This window comes from Orcinus orca, chromosome 2, assembly GCF_937001465.1.
Source record: "Orcinus orca chromosome 2, mOrcOrc1.1, whole genome shotgun sequence".
NCBI lineage: Eukaryota > Metazoa > Chordata > Mammalia > Artiodactyla > Delphinidae > Orcinus > Orcinus orca.
In genome coordinates, this window is record NC_064560.1 from 154,912,063 (window position 1) to 154,928,578 (window position 16,516).

Here is a 16,516-nt window from a genome sequence, read left to right on the forward strand (position 1 = left end):
TAAATTCCCCAGACCAAATATTTGCCTGAACAAATAAACAACATTATCCATTCCTGAAAATAAGCCAGTGGCGGGGGGGGGGAGGTTCGGGGGAGGGTGGTTGCTAGAAAGTGACCTGAGCCAGGCAGCCACTGGGCTCAGGATTTGCCCTCGGATGATTTGTCCAAGTGCTAGAGATCTGCGGGTTCCTCTTCAATGACACGGACATTTCAGAAAGTTGCTGGAAATTGGGCAAAACAAAACGAGGCTGCCTGAGGGGAACCCTTAATGGGCTTCCCCTAAATGATTTATTCGACCTCCTTACCATTAATCAAAGGGGCAACGACCTGGGGGGCTAGGGGAGGGGGGAAGTAACCCTCTTTGCAGGGAGTTTTGGAGGAACTGTGGAGTCTTGCTGCCTTTGCCTGGGGCTCTGATCTCCTCTCTCCACCTGTGCTCTCCAGGGAGCTGGGGCTTTGGCAACTGCTCCACTTCTATTTTTATTGGTTTCCACTAAGCTGCTCCTTTCAGAGGATTGTAGGACTTCAGCAATTAAAAACAAAAATGAGTCCTGCTTCACCCACCCCACCCCCAAGAGCACATGGAAGAGTGTGTGTACATGAATGCGGGGGCACACTCAGCACCACAATGGCCACCACCACTGCCACTCACCCCTACCTCCTGGTGAAAAGAATGCACTTCTAACAGCTCATCCCACAGACCACACGAAGACACTGCTTTTGCCCCAAACCCAGCCAAGCCCATGCAGAAGAAAAGCACACACAAGAAATGAGCCCACGCAAGCTAAACTTCAGGGTGTCATTTACTTGCTGGTGGCAAAAAAAAGCAAAGGTCTCTCCTCTGGTCCTCTGAGCCCCTATATCCGTGTCCTTCCAGAAACCCATTTCTCTGCCTCACTGGCAGCCCTGAACTGAGGGAGACTGCTCAAGCACATTAGCATTTTCTATTTTGTTTGGTCAAAAACTGAGCTTTGTCCTTGGAGAAACCCTGGCTCAGAACATCATATCCACCAGGTGTATCACTTTCTGCTCAGCTCCAGGGAAGGGGGGAGGAATGGCACAGAGATGCAAGGAGAGTTGGCATTTGACTCGAGAGACTCTATACAGTGGGATGCTTTCACAGTGCCCACTTGGAAATTCTGACCCTTCAGTATCTGACCTCATTCCCACCCCCCAACCCAGCTCAATCTCTTGGAATTTTGAATTCAATGAAAGCCTTCACCTGGGGAATAGGAGACAAGGTGGGAAAAGTCCAGAAACACTGGAGAATTTCTACCATGTGGTATATCAAAATAGTGGTCACCAAACTTTTTGAAAGTAAGGCAGATTATTTATTTTATTGGATAAAACCCACTTCTCAAAAAAAAAAAAACCTCAAAAAACTCCTGCTTAAAACACACATACACACGTTAATATGTGAGTGTGCAAATTAGTTTTGGTTTGAAAATACAACATTGGTGCCTGTAATAACCGGAGATGCCCTGGGTATCATAAAAGCAGAGGTGGGAAGCATTTCCCTAGAGTTGAGACTCTTACCCATCACACTTTGCTGGGACACACCTCTAACAGGTGAGCGAAAACAGAGGATGTACAAAGAGCCCCAAACTGAGTCTTTAATCTGGCCTACTCCTTTCATCCCACTGTTTCTCCAAGGCATGTGTCATCCAGATGGGAGAGGATGCCGCGTCCTTGTCCTTGTTAACATTAAATAGAAATGGAAAACAACTCATCCTGGCAATTACCATCCTCCACCATCAGTTTACTTCCTGTCTTTCCAACTTAACCACCTCCAGTTACCACACTCTGACTTCCACAGTGCCCCCAGCCCCACCTTAACAGAAAAAAATCTCATCCAAAAGAGATGGGGCGAAGGGAGAGAAAGGATTTAAGAGAAAAAGAACATAGTTTACCTTTAAAATAATGACTCATTTTATTTTTTCTTTTAATACGTAGTTATAAATATATTTTGTCAAAATATATGATCAATATGGTCAAAACATTTGCACATAAAGTCATAAATAAGGTCAAGGTGAATGTTTAGATTTTTTTTCCTTTCTTTTTTTTTTTTTTTTAAGATAAAAGTCCAGCTATAAGGAAGCAGTCTGTGTAGTGTGTGGGTGAGTAGTGGATGGAACGTGTGTGTGTGTGTGTGTGTGTGTGTGTGTGTGTGTGTGTGTCCCCAAGGAAGGCCTGATCTCAGCGGCACCCACAGCCCTCTACTACCATCTCCTGATAATTTTTCAGTACCACCTTGTCATACTCATCCAAGTACAGCATGGAGATGGCGCTCAGTTCGGTGGGAACACAACAGGCTTTGGGGATACTGGAATTGACAGAGTTGACCAAGGTCTGCACAATGGCATGGTTGGTTGAGTTGAGGTGGTCGGCCAGTGGAAAGGGGCAGTCTCCATGGCAGTAGAAGGCCTGGTAGCCTGGTGGGGCCACAATCCAGTCATTCCAGCCCACATCGCTGAAGTCCACATAGAGCGAGTGGCGCCGGCAGTTCTTATTCTTCTTCCGGGCCCTCTGTGGGTGATGCTTGGGGCTACGCTTGGCCCTCCGGCGTCGGGTCAAGGCATGTCCCCGGCCATCATGGCCAAAGGTGACCAGCAGAGGCCGGAGCTGGGCCCAATCCCCACTCCCTTGAGGTAACGATCGGCTAATCCTGACATGCTGGCCCTGGCGGGTCCGTGTCTGATGGAGGTGGGTCACCTCAATGGCCAGCCCATAATTGGGCTGCTTCTCCCGGGTCCAGCGAAGGACTGCAGGGCTCACATCAAAAGTTTCCCACCGTGTCACATTGTGGTGGACCAGTCTCGTGTCCAGTAGTCGTGTGATGAGGTGCCCGGGCACCACTTCTGCCGGGGGCTTCATAACCTCATAAATGTTTATACGATGAAAGCCCTGCTCCCAGTCAGGGCCCTGGTCCACCTGCTCCCGGAAGAGTCGAAGCTCTGCAGACGAGATCACCTCGTTCTCTGGGATGCTGCTGAGGTTAAAGAGGAAACGAAAAGCAGAGTTTTCGCTGGTCCCTGGGATGTTCTCCAGATGTTCTAGGCACAGTCAGGGAGGAAAAGAAAAAGGGAAAAAAAAAAAAAAGCACATGAGCTATTTCAGAGGCTGAAAAATCAAGAAATAGCTAAGAGTCGGGTGACGAGTGATGAACTCTGCTTATATAGTGGAAGCCTATTTGGGGGAAACAAGCATACCGTTTAATCTGAAGGAGCAGATAAATGGCGCAGCTAGCAAACCAGCGAAGCCTAGCTAGCATTCAGCAAGCACCAAAGACAGAATCTCCCAATCTCCTTTATACATCTAATAATTTCCATGTGTTAACTCCTTACTCCACCACCATCAGACTTCCCTTTTAAAGCCCTCTTGGCTTTGTGTACACAGTTTGCTTTACAAGTGGTTGTAAAGAAAAAGAGGGGCCAACAGAGCAGAGGCAGGAGGGAACATGCACACAGCCACCTTCTGCCTCTTCCACTTTCGAGTATGTTACCAAACATTTCCCCAGCGATCTTGGAAGCACAGAGCATGCCTTGTTGATCATGTTACAGAGAGGAAAATAAATTCCAACACAGTAATGATGCTGGTGGATTAATAACTCAGATTTACTTTGGAAAAGAAACATCCGCTAGGAAACATTCAGATCGGATTACAAGGCCCCTATTGAATAAACCTGACAAACACACAGCTGTAATATTAAATTCAGTAGGTGCTTTGAAAAACAGAAAAAAAAAAAGTCAGAAACCCTGGCATAAAAGGCTTTGATATAGCAAAAACACACGGCCGGGGCTAGCCCACGTCTGAGTGGTGTCACTCCCCTTCTCCCCAACCCCTCCCTTCTGTCTCCAAAAAATAAATTCAGCCACAACTCTGAAAACTCCAGAAAGCAAGCAGCTCTGTCCCCCAGCCTCCTGGATGTGGGGCTCTGAGGTAACCGGAACCCCTCTCCCCTGGAGCTTCCACTGTCCCACCAGGCAGCCCTACTGGCCCTCCCCAGCCCAGACTCGGGGCAGGGACTGACCTTCGTGGTGGAAGCTCCTCACGGTGTTGGCGCGACTGGCGGGGCGCTCGGGATACTCCAGACCAATGCTGTGGATCTGCTCCCCCTCCTCCTCCCCAGACTGAAGCCGGTAAAGATCCCGCATGTAATCCGGGACGACCGTGCTCTTGCTAGGCTGCGGGCGGCGGCGCAGCCCGAACATCTGCAGAAGTGTGGCCTCGAAGTCCCGAAGGAGCTCATGACTCTGCCCTGAGCGGCGTCCTCCCGCGTGGCCCTGAATCTCGGCGACTTTTTTCTTCCCCGTCTCAGGTATCAAACTAGCATGGCTCGCGCCTCCTAGCAGGACTTGGCATAATAAAACGACCATCAGCATTCGGTTACCAGGAATCATGGTGTCTCTGGGGAGGGGGAGGAGGTGGAAGGTTAAAGAATAAATAAACACCGATAACTAGAGAGAAATAGAGATGTCTCTGCATACACACATAGGGCTAGAGCTAGAGGGTCAAGATGTAAAACAGGTCAGAAAGATCAAGTTTGTGTCTTCGCCCTCACACACACCCCTCACCACCAGCTGCAGCCATGCACGGCCTGAAAGTAGGAATTGCCCTGTAATTACTTGGTCTAACTTGTTTACAGTCAAATAACCCCAAATCAGATAGCCTCCATCCTGTTAATCTTTTTTTGTCCCAACTGCTATCTGAGCCATGATCTCAGCTTGGCTTCTTCAAGGATAAACAGTTAACATTGAGAAGGTAAAGAAGGGTGGGGGAGGGAGAATTAAAATGCCATCGCTCTCCTCTCCACTTCAGACCTTCAGCCTCTCTCCCCCTCTCCCTCCACCCCCCTTCTTCCTCCGCCCTCCGAGCCAGAGCCCGACTTCCACCACTTCCAGCTGGTTCGGAGCAGGAGGGAGGGAAAGCAGAGAAGCAGGAGCAGGGTGAAGACACGGGGGAGGCAGGGTCTGGGGGCGGACCGAATGGCTGGAGGGTTTATTTTACTGTGGCTGATGAGTTTGAAATGCCCAGCAAGAAGCATCTGATCGCGCCCTCTCGCTCACTCCCGGGGAAGGGTGTGTGGGAGGGGATGAGTCCAAGAGCGACCTCTGTGAGTTTTGACAAGCAGCTAGGAACTCGCCACAGGGGCACTGGGTGCTCTCCAGTTATGTGGGGAGGGGGGCCCTTAGCCCCCCCCCCCGGCTGAGGACCTTCCATCTGTTTAGCCCCCTCTCGCTTCCCTTTCTTGCAACGCACGGATCAGAGAGAGCGAGTGGGAGCAAGGAGCACTTTAAATAGAACCGGTGGGCTCGGAGCGCAGTGGCTGCCCGGCCTAGAAGAAAGCGACAGCGCTGCCAGAAAGCAGAGTGTGGAAGGAAGGTCCGACGGGAGGGACACAAGGCGAGCACGGGTGGGGAGGGCAGAGTGAATTCCCGGGAGGAGGGAAGGAAGAGGTGTCTACTCACTGACAGAAAACAAGGCATATAATAACAGTCCATGATTCTTGACAGCCAATCTTGAACAAACTTGCTGGAAATGCTCAGAGGAGCTGCGGCAGTGCGTTGCTCTGGATGGCACTACGGAATGGCTCCTAAAATGAATATTTGAATATAATGAGACTCTGGCGCAGACAGACTCTGTTTTTCTTCCAGCCCCTAGGCGTCACGTGAACGCAGAGGCCCCGCCCCACGCACGGAGGAGCCCGCCCTCCCCGAGGCGGGCTGTGAAAGGGCCCGCGCGCCCGCCCCCGTCTCCCCACCCCCCAATCCCCGCCCGCCCGCGGCCCCGCCCCCTCCTGGAGAGGCCAGCCTCCGCGCCAGCAGCCCCAAACCTCAAGCGGTCCGGGAGGAGCTCCGGGTGGCGTTCTGCGGAGCCCTCGGCCGGTCCCCGGGTGCACCGCGCGGAGGACGTGGTCCTCGCCTCTACCTGTAGCCTTCGGTGCGTCGGGCTGGGCCCTCGCGCCAGCGGCCTGAAGCCGAGGATCTGGGGAGCACCGTAAGGGCTGCGCCTTTCAGCCCGAACCCAGCTCAAGTGGGGCCGGGATTGGGGGCAGCGGAGTCTCAGCCGCTGAAAGCCACCACCGAGAGTCATTTAAAAAGGAAAGTGCTGAGGGACACACAGACACACGCGCCGCGCGCACCCCACTTCCTCCCCAGGGTCTCCGAGAGGCCAAATATTGCTCCCAGTGACAGCTAGTCACCCCCTGGCGAACGCTTGCGAATGTTCAGAAGAAGTGGGCAGCCGCTTTAGCTCCCAGCCAAAAGCGGCGGACCCTGTCACGCGGGGCCGGGGCGGGAGACGTTTAGGCGGTAATCGGTGTGGGAAAGTGGTGAGGGAGCCGCCGCTAGGCTCTTTCCTCCGGTTCCTTTACGGAGAGAAACTCCGCACCTCGGCGATCCCTGCCAAGCAAAGCAAATCTCCGAAGAAAGTGGTCGGTGGGCCATTAAAGGCGGAGGGGCGGACGCCGAAGCGCAAAGCTCAGGGCAGACGCGAAAAGAAGCGTCTCCTCAGAAAGGGCGCATCGCATTTTTCAGGTCTCAATGTAGCGGAGGTTTTACAACTCCCGACCCGGCGCAGAAAGGAAATCCCACCGCATTCCCAGGAGTCGAGAAAACCGTGAACAGCTTTCGGCCTGCGCTCGACCTCTGCGTCTGCGTCTCTCTCTTTCTCTCTCTTCCCAGCTTGTCTTTTTTAAACTACTACTCCTCCCCCGCCACTTCCTCCCCCACCCCCTTCCTCCTTTGCACCAGCTGCAGAGTCGCAGCAAATATTTCTTCAAGAATTTTACCAGCCCACAGCTCAAGGAATTACTGGGATGTCCTAACCGAAGATGCTGCACGCGTGGGTCGCTCAGCACGGGGGCCTTTTCAAAACCTGACCCACGCAACTCTGAGTCAGCCCGGCCTGCCCCGGGGTCCCGAGTCCCACGACTCCCGCTGCAAAGCGCACGGCACCCGGCCGCCCTTTCCTGATGCTGTTCCCAGTTCCTGCCTTGGGTCGCTTCAGAGCTCGAGGGCTCAGGCTGCCGACCTCACTCTCCCCCACAAACTTGGCTTTCTTCTTGAGGGCACTCTCGGGAAGGCTTGGAGGAAGAGTTGTAAAGGACTCCTCTTTTAAAGCGCTTAACCCTCCCTCCGGCCGCGGCTGCCCGGCGCCGCCCGACAGCGCGCTAGCCGGGGTGTGGAGGCCGCGGGCGCCCCTGCGCGACGGTCCACGCCCGGCGAGAGCCGCGCCGCTTTTTGAGCGGCTTTAGGTTTTCCCGCTCCCGCGCCACCGCTGGGGCTGACTGCGAAAGTGTTGGGAAGAGCAAAGAGTTTTATTGAGACGCCCAGAACCTTCAAAATGCCCCGTGGGAGGAGCTCCAGAAATGGGAAAAGCACACGGAGAAGGGTCGGTCCCCGCGGGCGAAGGGACAGCGGAAGGCGCGGGCGCCCGCAGTCCGCCGACAATCCTCTGGCCCTAGGAATCTCCCAGGGTGCGGCGGGAGCGCGCGCTGCGCTAAAACCCAGAGGCCGGGGGAAGAGCGGGTTGTGTTTCAACTTCGGATTCAGAAGGATTCATCTCTAATCACATTTTTCTCCCCCAGTTTTCTTAATTAAAAAGATAAAAGCCGAAAAGCACTTTCGTCTCCAGAACTCTTTCTTGAGGGGCGGGGATGCAACTCGTCCTTTACTTCCTTGCCCGAGTTTTCGCCCAACGCCAAAGTTTGTTCAGAGGTGGCCTCAGTTTACCAAGTCAATGTCTGGGGGTTTTAACGTCTCACAAAGCCTTCAGCCCGCAAAACGCGATCCTCACAAACCACTATCCTCACAAACCATTCACCAAATGGTGCCCGGGAAGCCTCTAAGGTCGCGGGCGCAGCTCCCGCGGGGAGGGAGGGGTCCACAGGGACCCGCGAATCCCGGGACACTTTCCCGTCGGCTCTGAGCCGGGAGGGCCAGTAAGAGCCACGCGTCCGCCGTGCATCTCGCCAGCAACTCTCCAAAGGACACGACACCGCAGGAACCTGCGTTTCCGGGGCGGCTAGCATCCCGGCCGTCGTCCCTACAGACCCTACACTGTGAAATGATAGAGGAGCAGCTCCTTGGATGCTGCAAGTCCACGAGAATAGCTCGTGCGGGAGGCGCGTTGGGCAGCAGCGGTTCGCCAGCTTTCAGGGGCATTCGCCGGCTGGGGGCCGGGTCGGGTGACACTCCCCTAGACGCAGCCCTCCCGCGGCGCGCACGCTCCAGAAGCAGGAGAACCGCGCTCACCACCGCGGAACTAGCCCTGGTTAGGTGTTCTCTCTCCACCTCGACGCCCCTCAGTTCCCTCACTTTCTCCGGACCTCAGAGCCACCTCTCCCCTTTCTCTCCTGGCCCTTCCCGCCGGGAAATCGCAAATGCTAGTCCACGAGCGACGTGTTCGGCTCAAGACCCCAAGGTCTTTCCTAACGACCTCCAACTAAAGGCTTCTCGTCTCCGCTCTTCTCCTGCCCCGAACCTACCAAACGTGGAAATCGCCTGGGGCCACCGGACGGAGAAAGTGGTCCGGGTAGAGGCAGTGGCATATATGGAAGTGACTTTCAGCGCAAGCATCCCTACCTCTAGCACCACCACCGGCGTGGGGGGGGGGGGGGAAGGGAGCACCTTTTGCCTCGACACAGCCAGAGCCCCCTACTTCTCCCCCCAAGGATGCACCTCAGCCTTCCCCCCCCACCCGCCCCTCGCCAGGTAGCCTTGCTCACCATAGATCCCTGCAGTAGCAGGCTCGCCAGCAGCAGCTCCTGGGGACCTCTGAACAGCTGCAGTGAACCTGGGCGAGGGCTGAGGACTGGGACGCAGCAGGCTCGAGACGGCGTGGACGGGAATCCCATCAGGGAGAGAGGCGAGATACTCAGCCCTGATCTGCAGCGGCGTCGCAGGCTCCTGTCCCTCGGCTCTGATGCCAAACTCACCTAGTTTCCGGGCCGAGCTGCGCTCTCCTTTCCTCCCTCCCTCCCTCCTCCTCTGCCCTCCCGCATCTTCTTCCTCCTCTTTCCCTCTCTCACTCTCTCTTTCTTTCTTTCCTTCCTCCTCCTCTTCTCCGGCAGCCCCTCCCTTCTTCCCTCCTCCCTCGCTCGCCTCCCTTTCTGGGATGGGAGCCCCGCCCACATCCTCCCATCCCGCCGCCGGGCCTCGCCTCGCCGGCCCTGGTCCCGGAAACCCGGGCAGCGCCCGAGTCAGCAGCTGCTGCCCAGGCTGGGACGCCGCTGCCTCCAGCTCCGGGAAGCGTTCGGGGCTCACCTGGTGACCACGTGCAGAGGTACTAGAATGCATGCATCGACTAGTCCCAGTACCTTCCAAAAATACCCAGGGTAGTCTGGGCTTCTCTGAGTTTAGAGTAGCTACTGCCCAAACCGATGATTAAAACACTGAGTAATCACCATTCACCCGAGTAATTAGAGATAATGAAACACCTCTAAAATCAGGTTATGGAGAAGGGAGCTGTTGGATGGGTTTAAAGGGAGGCCTTCCATAAACTGTTAAAGGATTTCCAAACGTTGAGAAACAGGCTGTGCTCAGAGCTGTGTGCTTAAAAGAGGTACCAGGTACCTCTTTGGCTATTGAGAGATGACTTTCCTTCCAAAGCATTTTTTAAAATGCTTCTTGTGGAAAGCCTTGGTGACCCTCAGAAAGTCAGCCCTAACGAACAGTCTACTTCCCCCTGCCCCTCCAGACCTCACCCTTTTGAGGACAGAGGAGGCTTGGAGACAGGCTGGGGCAACGTTTTTATAATTGGAAAAGTCTGTTTGTAACTCATAACTTCCAAGAACCAACAAGGCAGTTATTTTTGTTATTGTTGTTGTTGATTTTTGATGTTGTTGATTTGTGGTGCACCTAGGAATCCTTAACATCAGCAAACTGACATTCTAAGAAGGTAACAACCACAGAAGCAACAACCTTTTTGGCCACAAGGACACAAGACAATATACCCTTTGGTCTGTTTTTAAAGGAAGAAAGAAGATGAGGAGTTGGGCCTTTCCTACAAGAAAGTGCTAGTAATCATATTAGCAGGGAGGGGGAATGTGTGGCTTTATAAACCTTCCCAAACAGATGGAGCGACGAAGATATCAGCATCATCTCTGTGTTTTACAAACACCGAAGGGGAAGGACAGCCACGTTAAAGGGACTTGCCCAGAGCCCTGAAGTAAGTCACAGCCTCTGCTCTCGAGTCCTGAGCTACTTCAGCTGCAGGGCAGGGCTGAGGGTCACTGCCCTGAGCTCCAGGTAGCTGGGGGAATACCAAAGGATGGAGCATTTTCTGTGCTGGATTTCTTTCCCTGGGATAGATATTACACTTCACTGTCTCAAGCAGGGCATTTAAGTCTTTACTTAAAAAGATACTGGTCCAAGGTAGCTCTTCTGTAAAAACTACCTTCACACACCTCCAATATTTATAAAACAGGAATTACTTCCTGTGTGGAACACAGGTTACAAAGGGTGGGAAGTGCTTGAGATCAGAGAAACAACTGTGAGAGCAGAGCCAAGGTCTCCTGCCATCTTTTCCAAGTTAGGCCTGTGAAGTCTTTTAGCCTAATAATACATCAAACAAGGGAGACAAGCTGAATGGCTTTGGGCAAGTCCTTTAATTCTCTAGGGTCTCAGTTTTCTCATCTGCATAATGAAAGAATTAGGCCAGATAATTTCCATGACCCTTTTCAATTTGAAAATGATTTAAATGTTTAATTGAAAGTTTATTATATTAAACATCAACCTTCTTTCATTTAAATCACTTCTGAGCCCACCTCCTCTAAGAACCTCTGATTAAGCAGGACAGGGCAGTACCACCACCCTGAAAGGATGACTGACAATATACCTCCAGCTTCCAACATAATCAAAATTACATTAACTATTAATAATAACACAAAATTAAAACTCCATTCAATCGTTACCTAATGTCCATCCTAGGGCCCTAAGCCGTGTGCTCCTTCTGTAAGGAATAAGGACAGATTAAATGTTTACCAAGCCCCCTAAATCAATCACTACTGTTTTAATCATTAACAAAATGTGTTCCTTAATATTTAAACTCGAAAGCAACAGTGATATGCTGTGCTTAAAAGCAGGGCTTTATTTCATTTTGTAGCACCAGATAATAGGTTTTTTTTCTTTTTTAAAACCCAAATGTTTTTGGATGATAGCTATTATCTCATTTTGCTGAAGCCCAGATACTAAAGTGGCCATTGGGCCACCCATGTGTCTGTGAAACTCATAGTCTAGGAGTTTCTAATTAAGCCACCTGACATACCTGGTTGAGACCCTGATATGAATCTTTAGCTGTGTGTTGAGAGAACTCAGCTTCAGCTCTCCTGGGACAGCTTTATTTCTAGCCCACATTTTAGATGGGTGCAAACTATCATTATCAACTCCCTTTACTCCTCTTTTTGTTTTTTGTTTGTTTGTTTGTTTTCGTTGTTGTTTTCCTTTCTCTCATGCCAAAGAACAAATCACTTGTTGGTTAAAGAGCTAAATCGATCCCAGCCTAGAGATGAGAGGTGGCGAGGGCAATCAATCCAGTCTTTTCACCATCTCAAGTTTACCTGGGAATCTTGATGTTTTTGTAGAACATAATATGGATGGATCAAATGAAACTGGACCCTTAAAACATATAGATTAGGAGGAGAAATCCATCATCATTCAAGAGCAACTATGGCTGCTCTGCTGCTACTGCTGCATAAAGGGCGTTCATTTGTTGGGCATTCCCTGGAGAGCATCAGGAAAGAGTAGCTGGACAGTGAGCCCTTAGAACAGCCTTTCTCAGTGTATGTTCTGGGGACCAAAAGCTTCAGAACAAGCCTGGAGGTGCTGATAAGAATGCAGACTACCTGGCCTGGCTGCCTGAGATCTGGATCCAGAAATCTACCTATGTCACCAGGTTCCCTGATGATTCTGAGTACACTAAAGTTTGAGAACTACTCTTTTAAAAGTCATTTCCCTTATATTTTCAGTGCTGATACCACTGAAAGGCTGACACCTAGACATTATTAAACAGGCAAGGAATATGCTTGGCTCGTGCTCTATAAACTGTTAAATGCGGTAATTATAGCATTACGACCTCCAAACACACCTAATAGGTTTTTGCAAGTGAAAAGATTTTTAATCCTATAGGTGTAGTAGTCCTTGCTTCAGGTCCTTGATTAAAAACCACATCAGGTCTTCAAACCTTCTTTGCCAATTGTCTGTTGAAGCTATGGAGGGGTACTTGGAAGAAATTCCCAGCATCATTGCTGACTTTTGAGAAGCAGTAAGACAGATAAATTGGAATTGGAATTATAAGGGATCTCTGAAGGTATTTGCTTTTCTCTTATTAATATTTACCATTTATCTCATATTTGCTGTCTAGCCCTCATGACAGCCCTCATAAAGTTTCAGCTCTACAGATGAGAATCTGAAATTTAGAGAGGTTGTGTAAGTTTCTCAAGGTCACGGAGCCAGTAGGTGGTGACCCCAAAATTCAGACCAGCTCAGTTTGTCTTCAGCTCCACATGCTGAGAGCTGGGCCTGCAGAGGGCTGGAAACCCATGGCCACAGTTTCTGACTAAACACGGCTTGCTCTGGAGGCTTTCCCAAGGCCAAGACACCAGCTGCAGCTCCATCCTTCTGTTACAGAGAATTTCAGAGTATCTTCCCGGTCCTTGGAAGACAGAACAAAATCAAGACCCATTAGCTTATCTCCTCCTGCTCTTATTACATAGCCCACCTTAGGGCAAGACTTATGTGACCTTCCCTGGGAAAAGGCTGTGATCTTGAGTAAGAGGCTGCTTCCCTCTGCTGGGTCTGTTTCCTCATTGTAAAATAAGAGGATGGACCAGATTCCTCATAGGTCTTTCTCAGGCCCCAAGATCAAGAAACGATATACTGTCTATTCGTTAAAATCGTGGTCAAGTGGCTTAACCTCCAGAGTCTTGGTTTCCTCGTTTACGATCTGAGAATAACAATTTCTAGTTCATAATGTTCTTATAAGCATTAAATGAGTTAAAGTAATAAAATGGCAGGTACATAAGTGCTCAATAAATATTAGCTGTTATTATTGTGCAAAGGTGGTATTGAGTTTTATTTACAGTTAGTGATAAACTTTTTTTTTTTTTTTTTTGCGGTATGCGGGCCTCCCACTGTGTGGCCTCTCCCGTTGCGGAGCACAGGCTCAGCGGCCATGGCTCCCGGGCCCAGCCGCTCCGCGGCATGTGGGATCCCCCCGGACTGGGGCACGAACCCGTGTCCCCTGCACCGGCAGGCAGACTCCCAACCACCGCGCCACCAGGGAAGCCCCAGTGATAAACTTTTTAAAGGAAAGGGCTATATCTCACATTGATTTTGTAACCATTGGTCCTGCACATATCTCAGGCATTGACTGAATAAAGGCTGTTTACGTGAATCTGCATTCATTGAGTGAACATTCATTATGATTTATCGGTACAGATCTGACCCAGGAACACGTCTCCGCCAAGATAACTAATACCTGTCAAAGTAGACATTCATAACCACTGGGCGCAAGGGAATAATAGACCAGATGACAGAGCCAAAGCATTTTCCATCTCTGGTTTTGCTGGTCCCTAACACCTCTCACTTTTAACAATTTTCCTCTGTACCTCTTGCTAAAATGTAAACCCGTTTCCTTTTCTCTGCTCTGCAGAAGAAATATAAACCTGATTGCAAAGTTTTCCTTCTCCAAACATTTGAGACTGTTGTCAACCCTTGATATACCTCACTCAAAGATAAATAATATTGGATTCTAATATTTTCTCATGAATAAAACAAAATGTACTACTACTTCAGTTCCTTATGCCTTACATTGTTCTCTTGCTACTTTCTGGGATATATATTTTTTTAATCCTTCAAAACAGACCAAAAATGGACAGAGAACTTTAACGAAGACTCCAGAGAGAACAGATGAAAAGACTGCTTTTATGTCTTAACATGTTTAACATGTGGATGGCAGACAGGGCATGGATATTGAAATTCCTCCCTTTGCAAAGAAGGGTTATGACAAAGAGGATGGGATTGGTACACAATGGAGGATATTTGGCTTCTCCCTGTTTGAGGCTTCCTTTGCTAAAAAATGGTCAGCTGCACTCACCTGATTCTATGGCACGGATGCTGTTTGGAAACAAATTACTATGGAAGGTAGCAAGAAGGTTACAAGCTTGGAATGTCTTCATTCTCAGCACGCACATCCTTCTCTTTCTCTCCCTGTTGCGCATGAACAGTGTGACTTGGATAAAATGCAGTGTCACTGTGGGGTGAGTTTTGGAGGCAGTAGCAGAGTCCTATTTGGACATCAGGCTGTACCAAATGAGTTGTTCCCCAACCAGATGTCACCTGGGCGATACCATCTAACCGTCTCCCCTCACTTCATGCTAACAGCTTTCTATCTAGTCTTTTGCAAGGAAAGGTTTGTCCAAAGAGGTACGTGATCCAAGAAATTGTTATCATATAAATAACACTTGGATGTTTTTACAAATAGCTTAAATATATCAAGGTCCTTGGGGGGGGGGTCCTCTTCAAGAATAAAAGTATATTATTTGGAATCCCCTCAGGGATTACACATAGATGTAACGAACACTTTAAAATGCTTGTCGACGTTCACTTTGTGAAAACTCATCAGGTTGTATACATGAGATTTGTGCAGTTTTCTATTCGTGTTGTATTTCAATAAGAGTTTACGAAAAATATTCTTTGGAAATGACTTTTTTACAGTTGTTTTCTTTGACTACCATTTGAAGCCTACCAGCAAGAGACAATGTTTCTAGGCACCTCAGATAACCAAGGGGTTGCACAGGGCAAAGCTAGAAGCACGATCTGTAGTCCCGGTGGCCACAGCAGTGATGAAACCCACCTATGGCTTCAGGGAATCCAGTCTGGGGCCTCCCAGAGAAAAGCAGCGGCACCAACCAAGGCCTGGTCTCTGGGGACCAGTGCAACCCAAGGTAGAGGGCAAGGTGCTGCTGCCCCGACATTTTTCCCAAGCGGAGGAGGGCAGGAACAACTGGGCCAGAAGAGAAGCTCCTGGAGGCATCTGCACCTTGTACAGCTCTTCCCCTCCTTGGCTGACAGGCTCGGACTGGGCATTGCAAAGCATCAGTCTCGGGGGTGGGGATGGGGATGGGGGAGACAGGGACCCCAGATGCTTATTTCATAGGATAAAAGTGCCCTAAGTCCAAAGGAGAGGTAACATCTTCAGAGAAAGAAATAGGGTCCGCCCCCAGCTTCTGGGAGCCCCCGGCTTGGGGGATCGGGCTGGGGACGGGAAAGTAATAGAGAAAATGGGGCTCCGAAGGAGCGCCTCTCTTGACCCCTCGCCAAAGCCGAGTCCCAGCTCAGACACAGAGATACTTCTGAAGTGCCTGTGAGCGGGGTTGGGCCCTTTTCGGGCCCTTGCGTCCCCAGGGCCGGGCTCAGAGATGACACAAACTCAAATTCAAGGAGTCAGAGAAATCGGAGAAGGCTGTTGAGAGGGTGAACTGCGGGAAGGGACCGAGCCGCCTGTGCGGAGCAACGGGGAGCCCGGCTCTCACCTCCTGCTGCCGGAGCATGGGGTGCGGACGACGGCAGTGCCGAATCAGCCCCGGCGCCTCTCCGCTCCTCTCCGGCCGGCTGCGGGCGCCTAGCTCCGGCTCCTCTTACCTCGCACACTCACAGCAGGCGCCGGCGTGGGCCGCCACCCTGAGGACCTCGACGCGCGTCCCAGGCTCGGGAGGTTGCGGGGTGCGCCGGCAGGGACGCCCCAGCAGGCGTCCTGGGGTGTCGGCCCAGCGAGGGTGGAGGCCACCCAGCTCCCCGCACCGCCCGGCCCGCGTTATTTTTAGCTCGGCGGCTACACCTTCCTACCTGCAAGAGCTCGCCCCGCTCTCAGACTCGTTTTGCAGGATTTGTGCCCCAGGTGGCTAATCTGACCCACACTTGAATAAACAGCGAAAGCGCGGGCCACGGGGTGAGCCGCCCGCAAGGAACCTCCATCCAGCGCGCAAGAGGCTCCCGAGACGACGTCGACGTCCCGAGACGTCGTCCCCCTTGTCTTGGAGAGTCTGGGCCATTCCTGCAGAAGGAGAGAGGGAGGAAAGAAGGGAAGGGGGGAAGGAGGAGGGAAGGGAAGGAGGAAGGTAGGTAGGAAGGTAGGTCCTAAGCGCGGTTCCTGAGACAATTTTGCTCCTTCTGCCTGCAGTTCCCCGTGCGCCGGCCCCGCCCTTAGATTTGTTGGGGCACAGGGTACCTGAGTCCGGATTATACTCGCAAAAAATTAAATCTGGATAGTAAATGTTAAGCTAGCCGCCCTCTCCACTACCGGTTCCATCCTATAACAGGTTGTTCAAGCAGCAGAGTCTGGGTTTTCCCATCAGGTAAGGAAAAGAGTTTGTTTCCCCAGGTGCCTGGGCTCAAGGGATCTGCTGTTTCTACTTGCCAAGCCCAGCAGCGGTACCTGCAAATTTATGCAACACTGGGGAGGCGAGGTTTATAAGGTTAGGAAGAGGAGAAGCAAGGACCTGGCATGGAGAAGGC

At 51.2% G+C, this 16,516-nt stretch overlaps 1 protein-coding gene across 4 annotated transcripts; it reads right to left on the reverse strand.

The window, feature by feature from the left end:
* Positions 1-1,904: 1,904 nt before the first annotated feature.
* On the reverse strand, positions 1,905-16,029 carry BMP4 (bone morphogenetic protein 4). 4 transcript variants are annotated; one of them, XM_049706260.1, is made up of 4 exons: positions 15,848-16,029; positions 5,468-5,592; positions 4,030-4,406; positions 1,905-3,052 (listed from the first exon to the last, which is right to left on the reverse strand). In XM_049706260.1, the coding sequence occupies exons 3-4, from the start codon at positions 4,397-4,399 to the stop codon at positions 2,196-2,198; spliced, it is 1,227 nt and encodes a 408-aa protein (XP_049562217.1). In that variant the 5' UTR covers positions 4,400-4,406; positions 5,468-5,592; positions 15,848-16,029; the 3' UTR covers positions 1,905-2,195. The 4 variants fall into 4 exon arrangements, with proteins under 4 accessions (XP_049562217.1, XP_033260645.1, XP_049562216.1 ...); XM_033404754.2 differs by lacking the exon at positions 15,848-16,029 and adding an exon at positions 15,535-15,806; XM_049706259.1 differs by lacking the exon at positions 15,848-16,029 and adding an exon at positions 15,644-15,802.
* Between the last annotated feature and the right edge of the window lie 487 nt (positions 16,030-16,516).

Coding starts and splice junctions, on each gene's coding strand:
- BMP4 (XM_049706260.1), bottom strand. CDS start 4,399: ATGATTCCTGGTAACCGAATGCTGATGGTCGTTTTATTATGCCAAGTC. Junction 3,053..4,029: donor GAGGAGCTTCCACCACGAAG/GTCAGTCCCTGC, acceptor GACTGTGCCTAG/AACATCTGGAGAACATCCCA.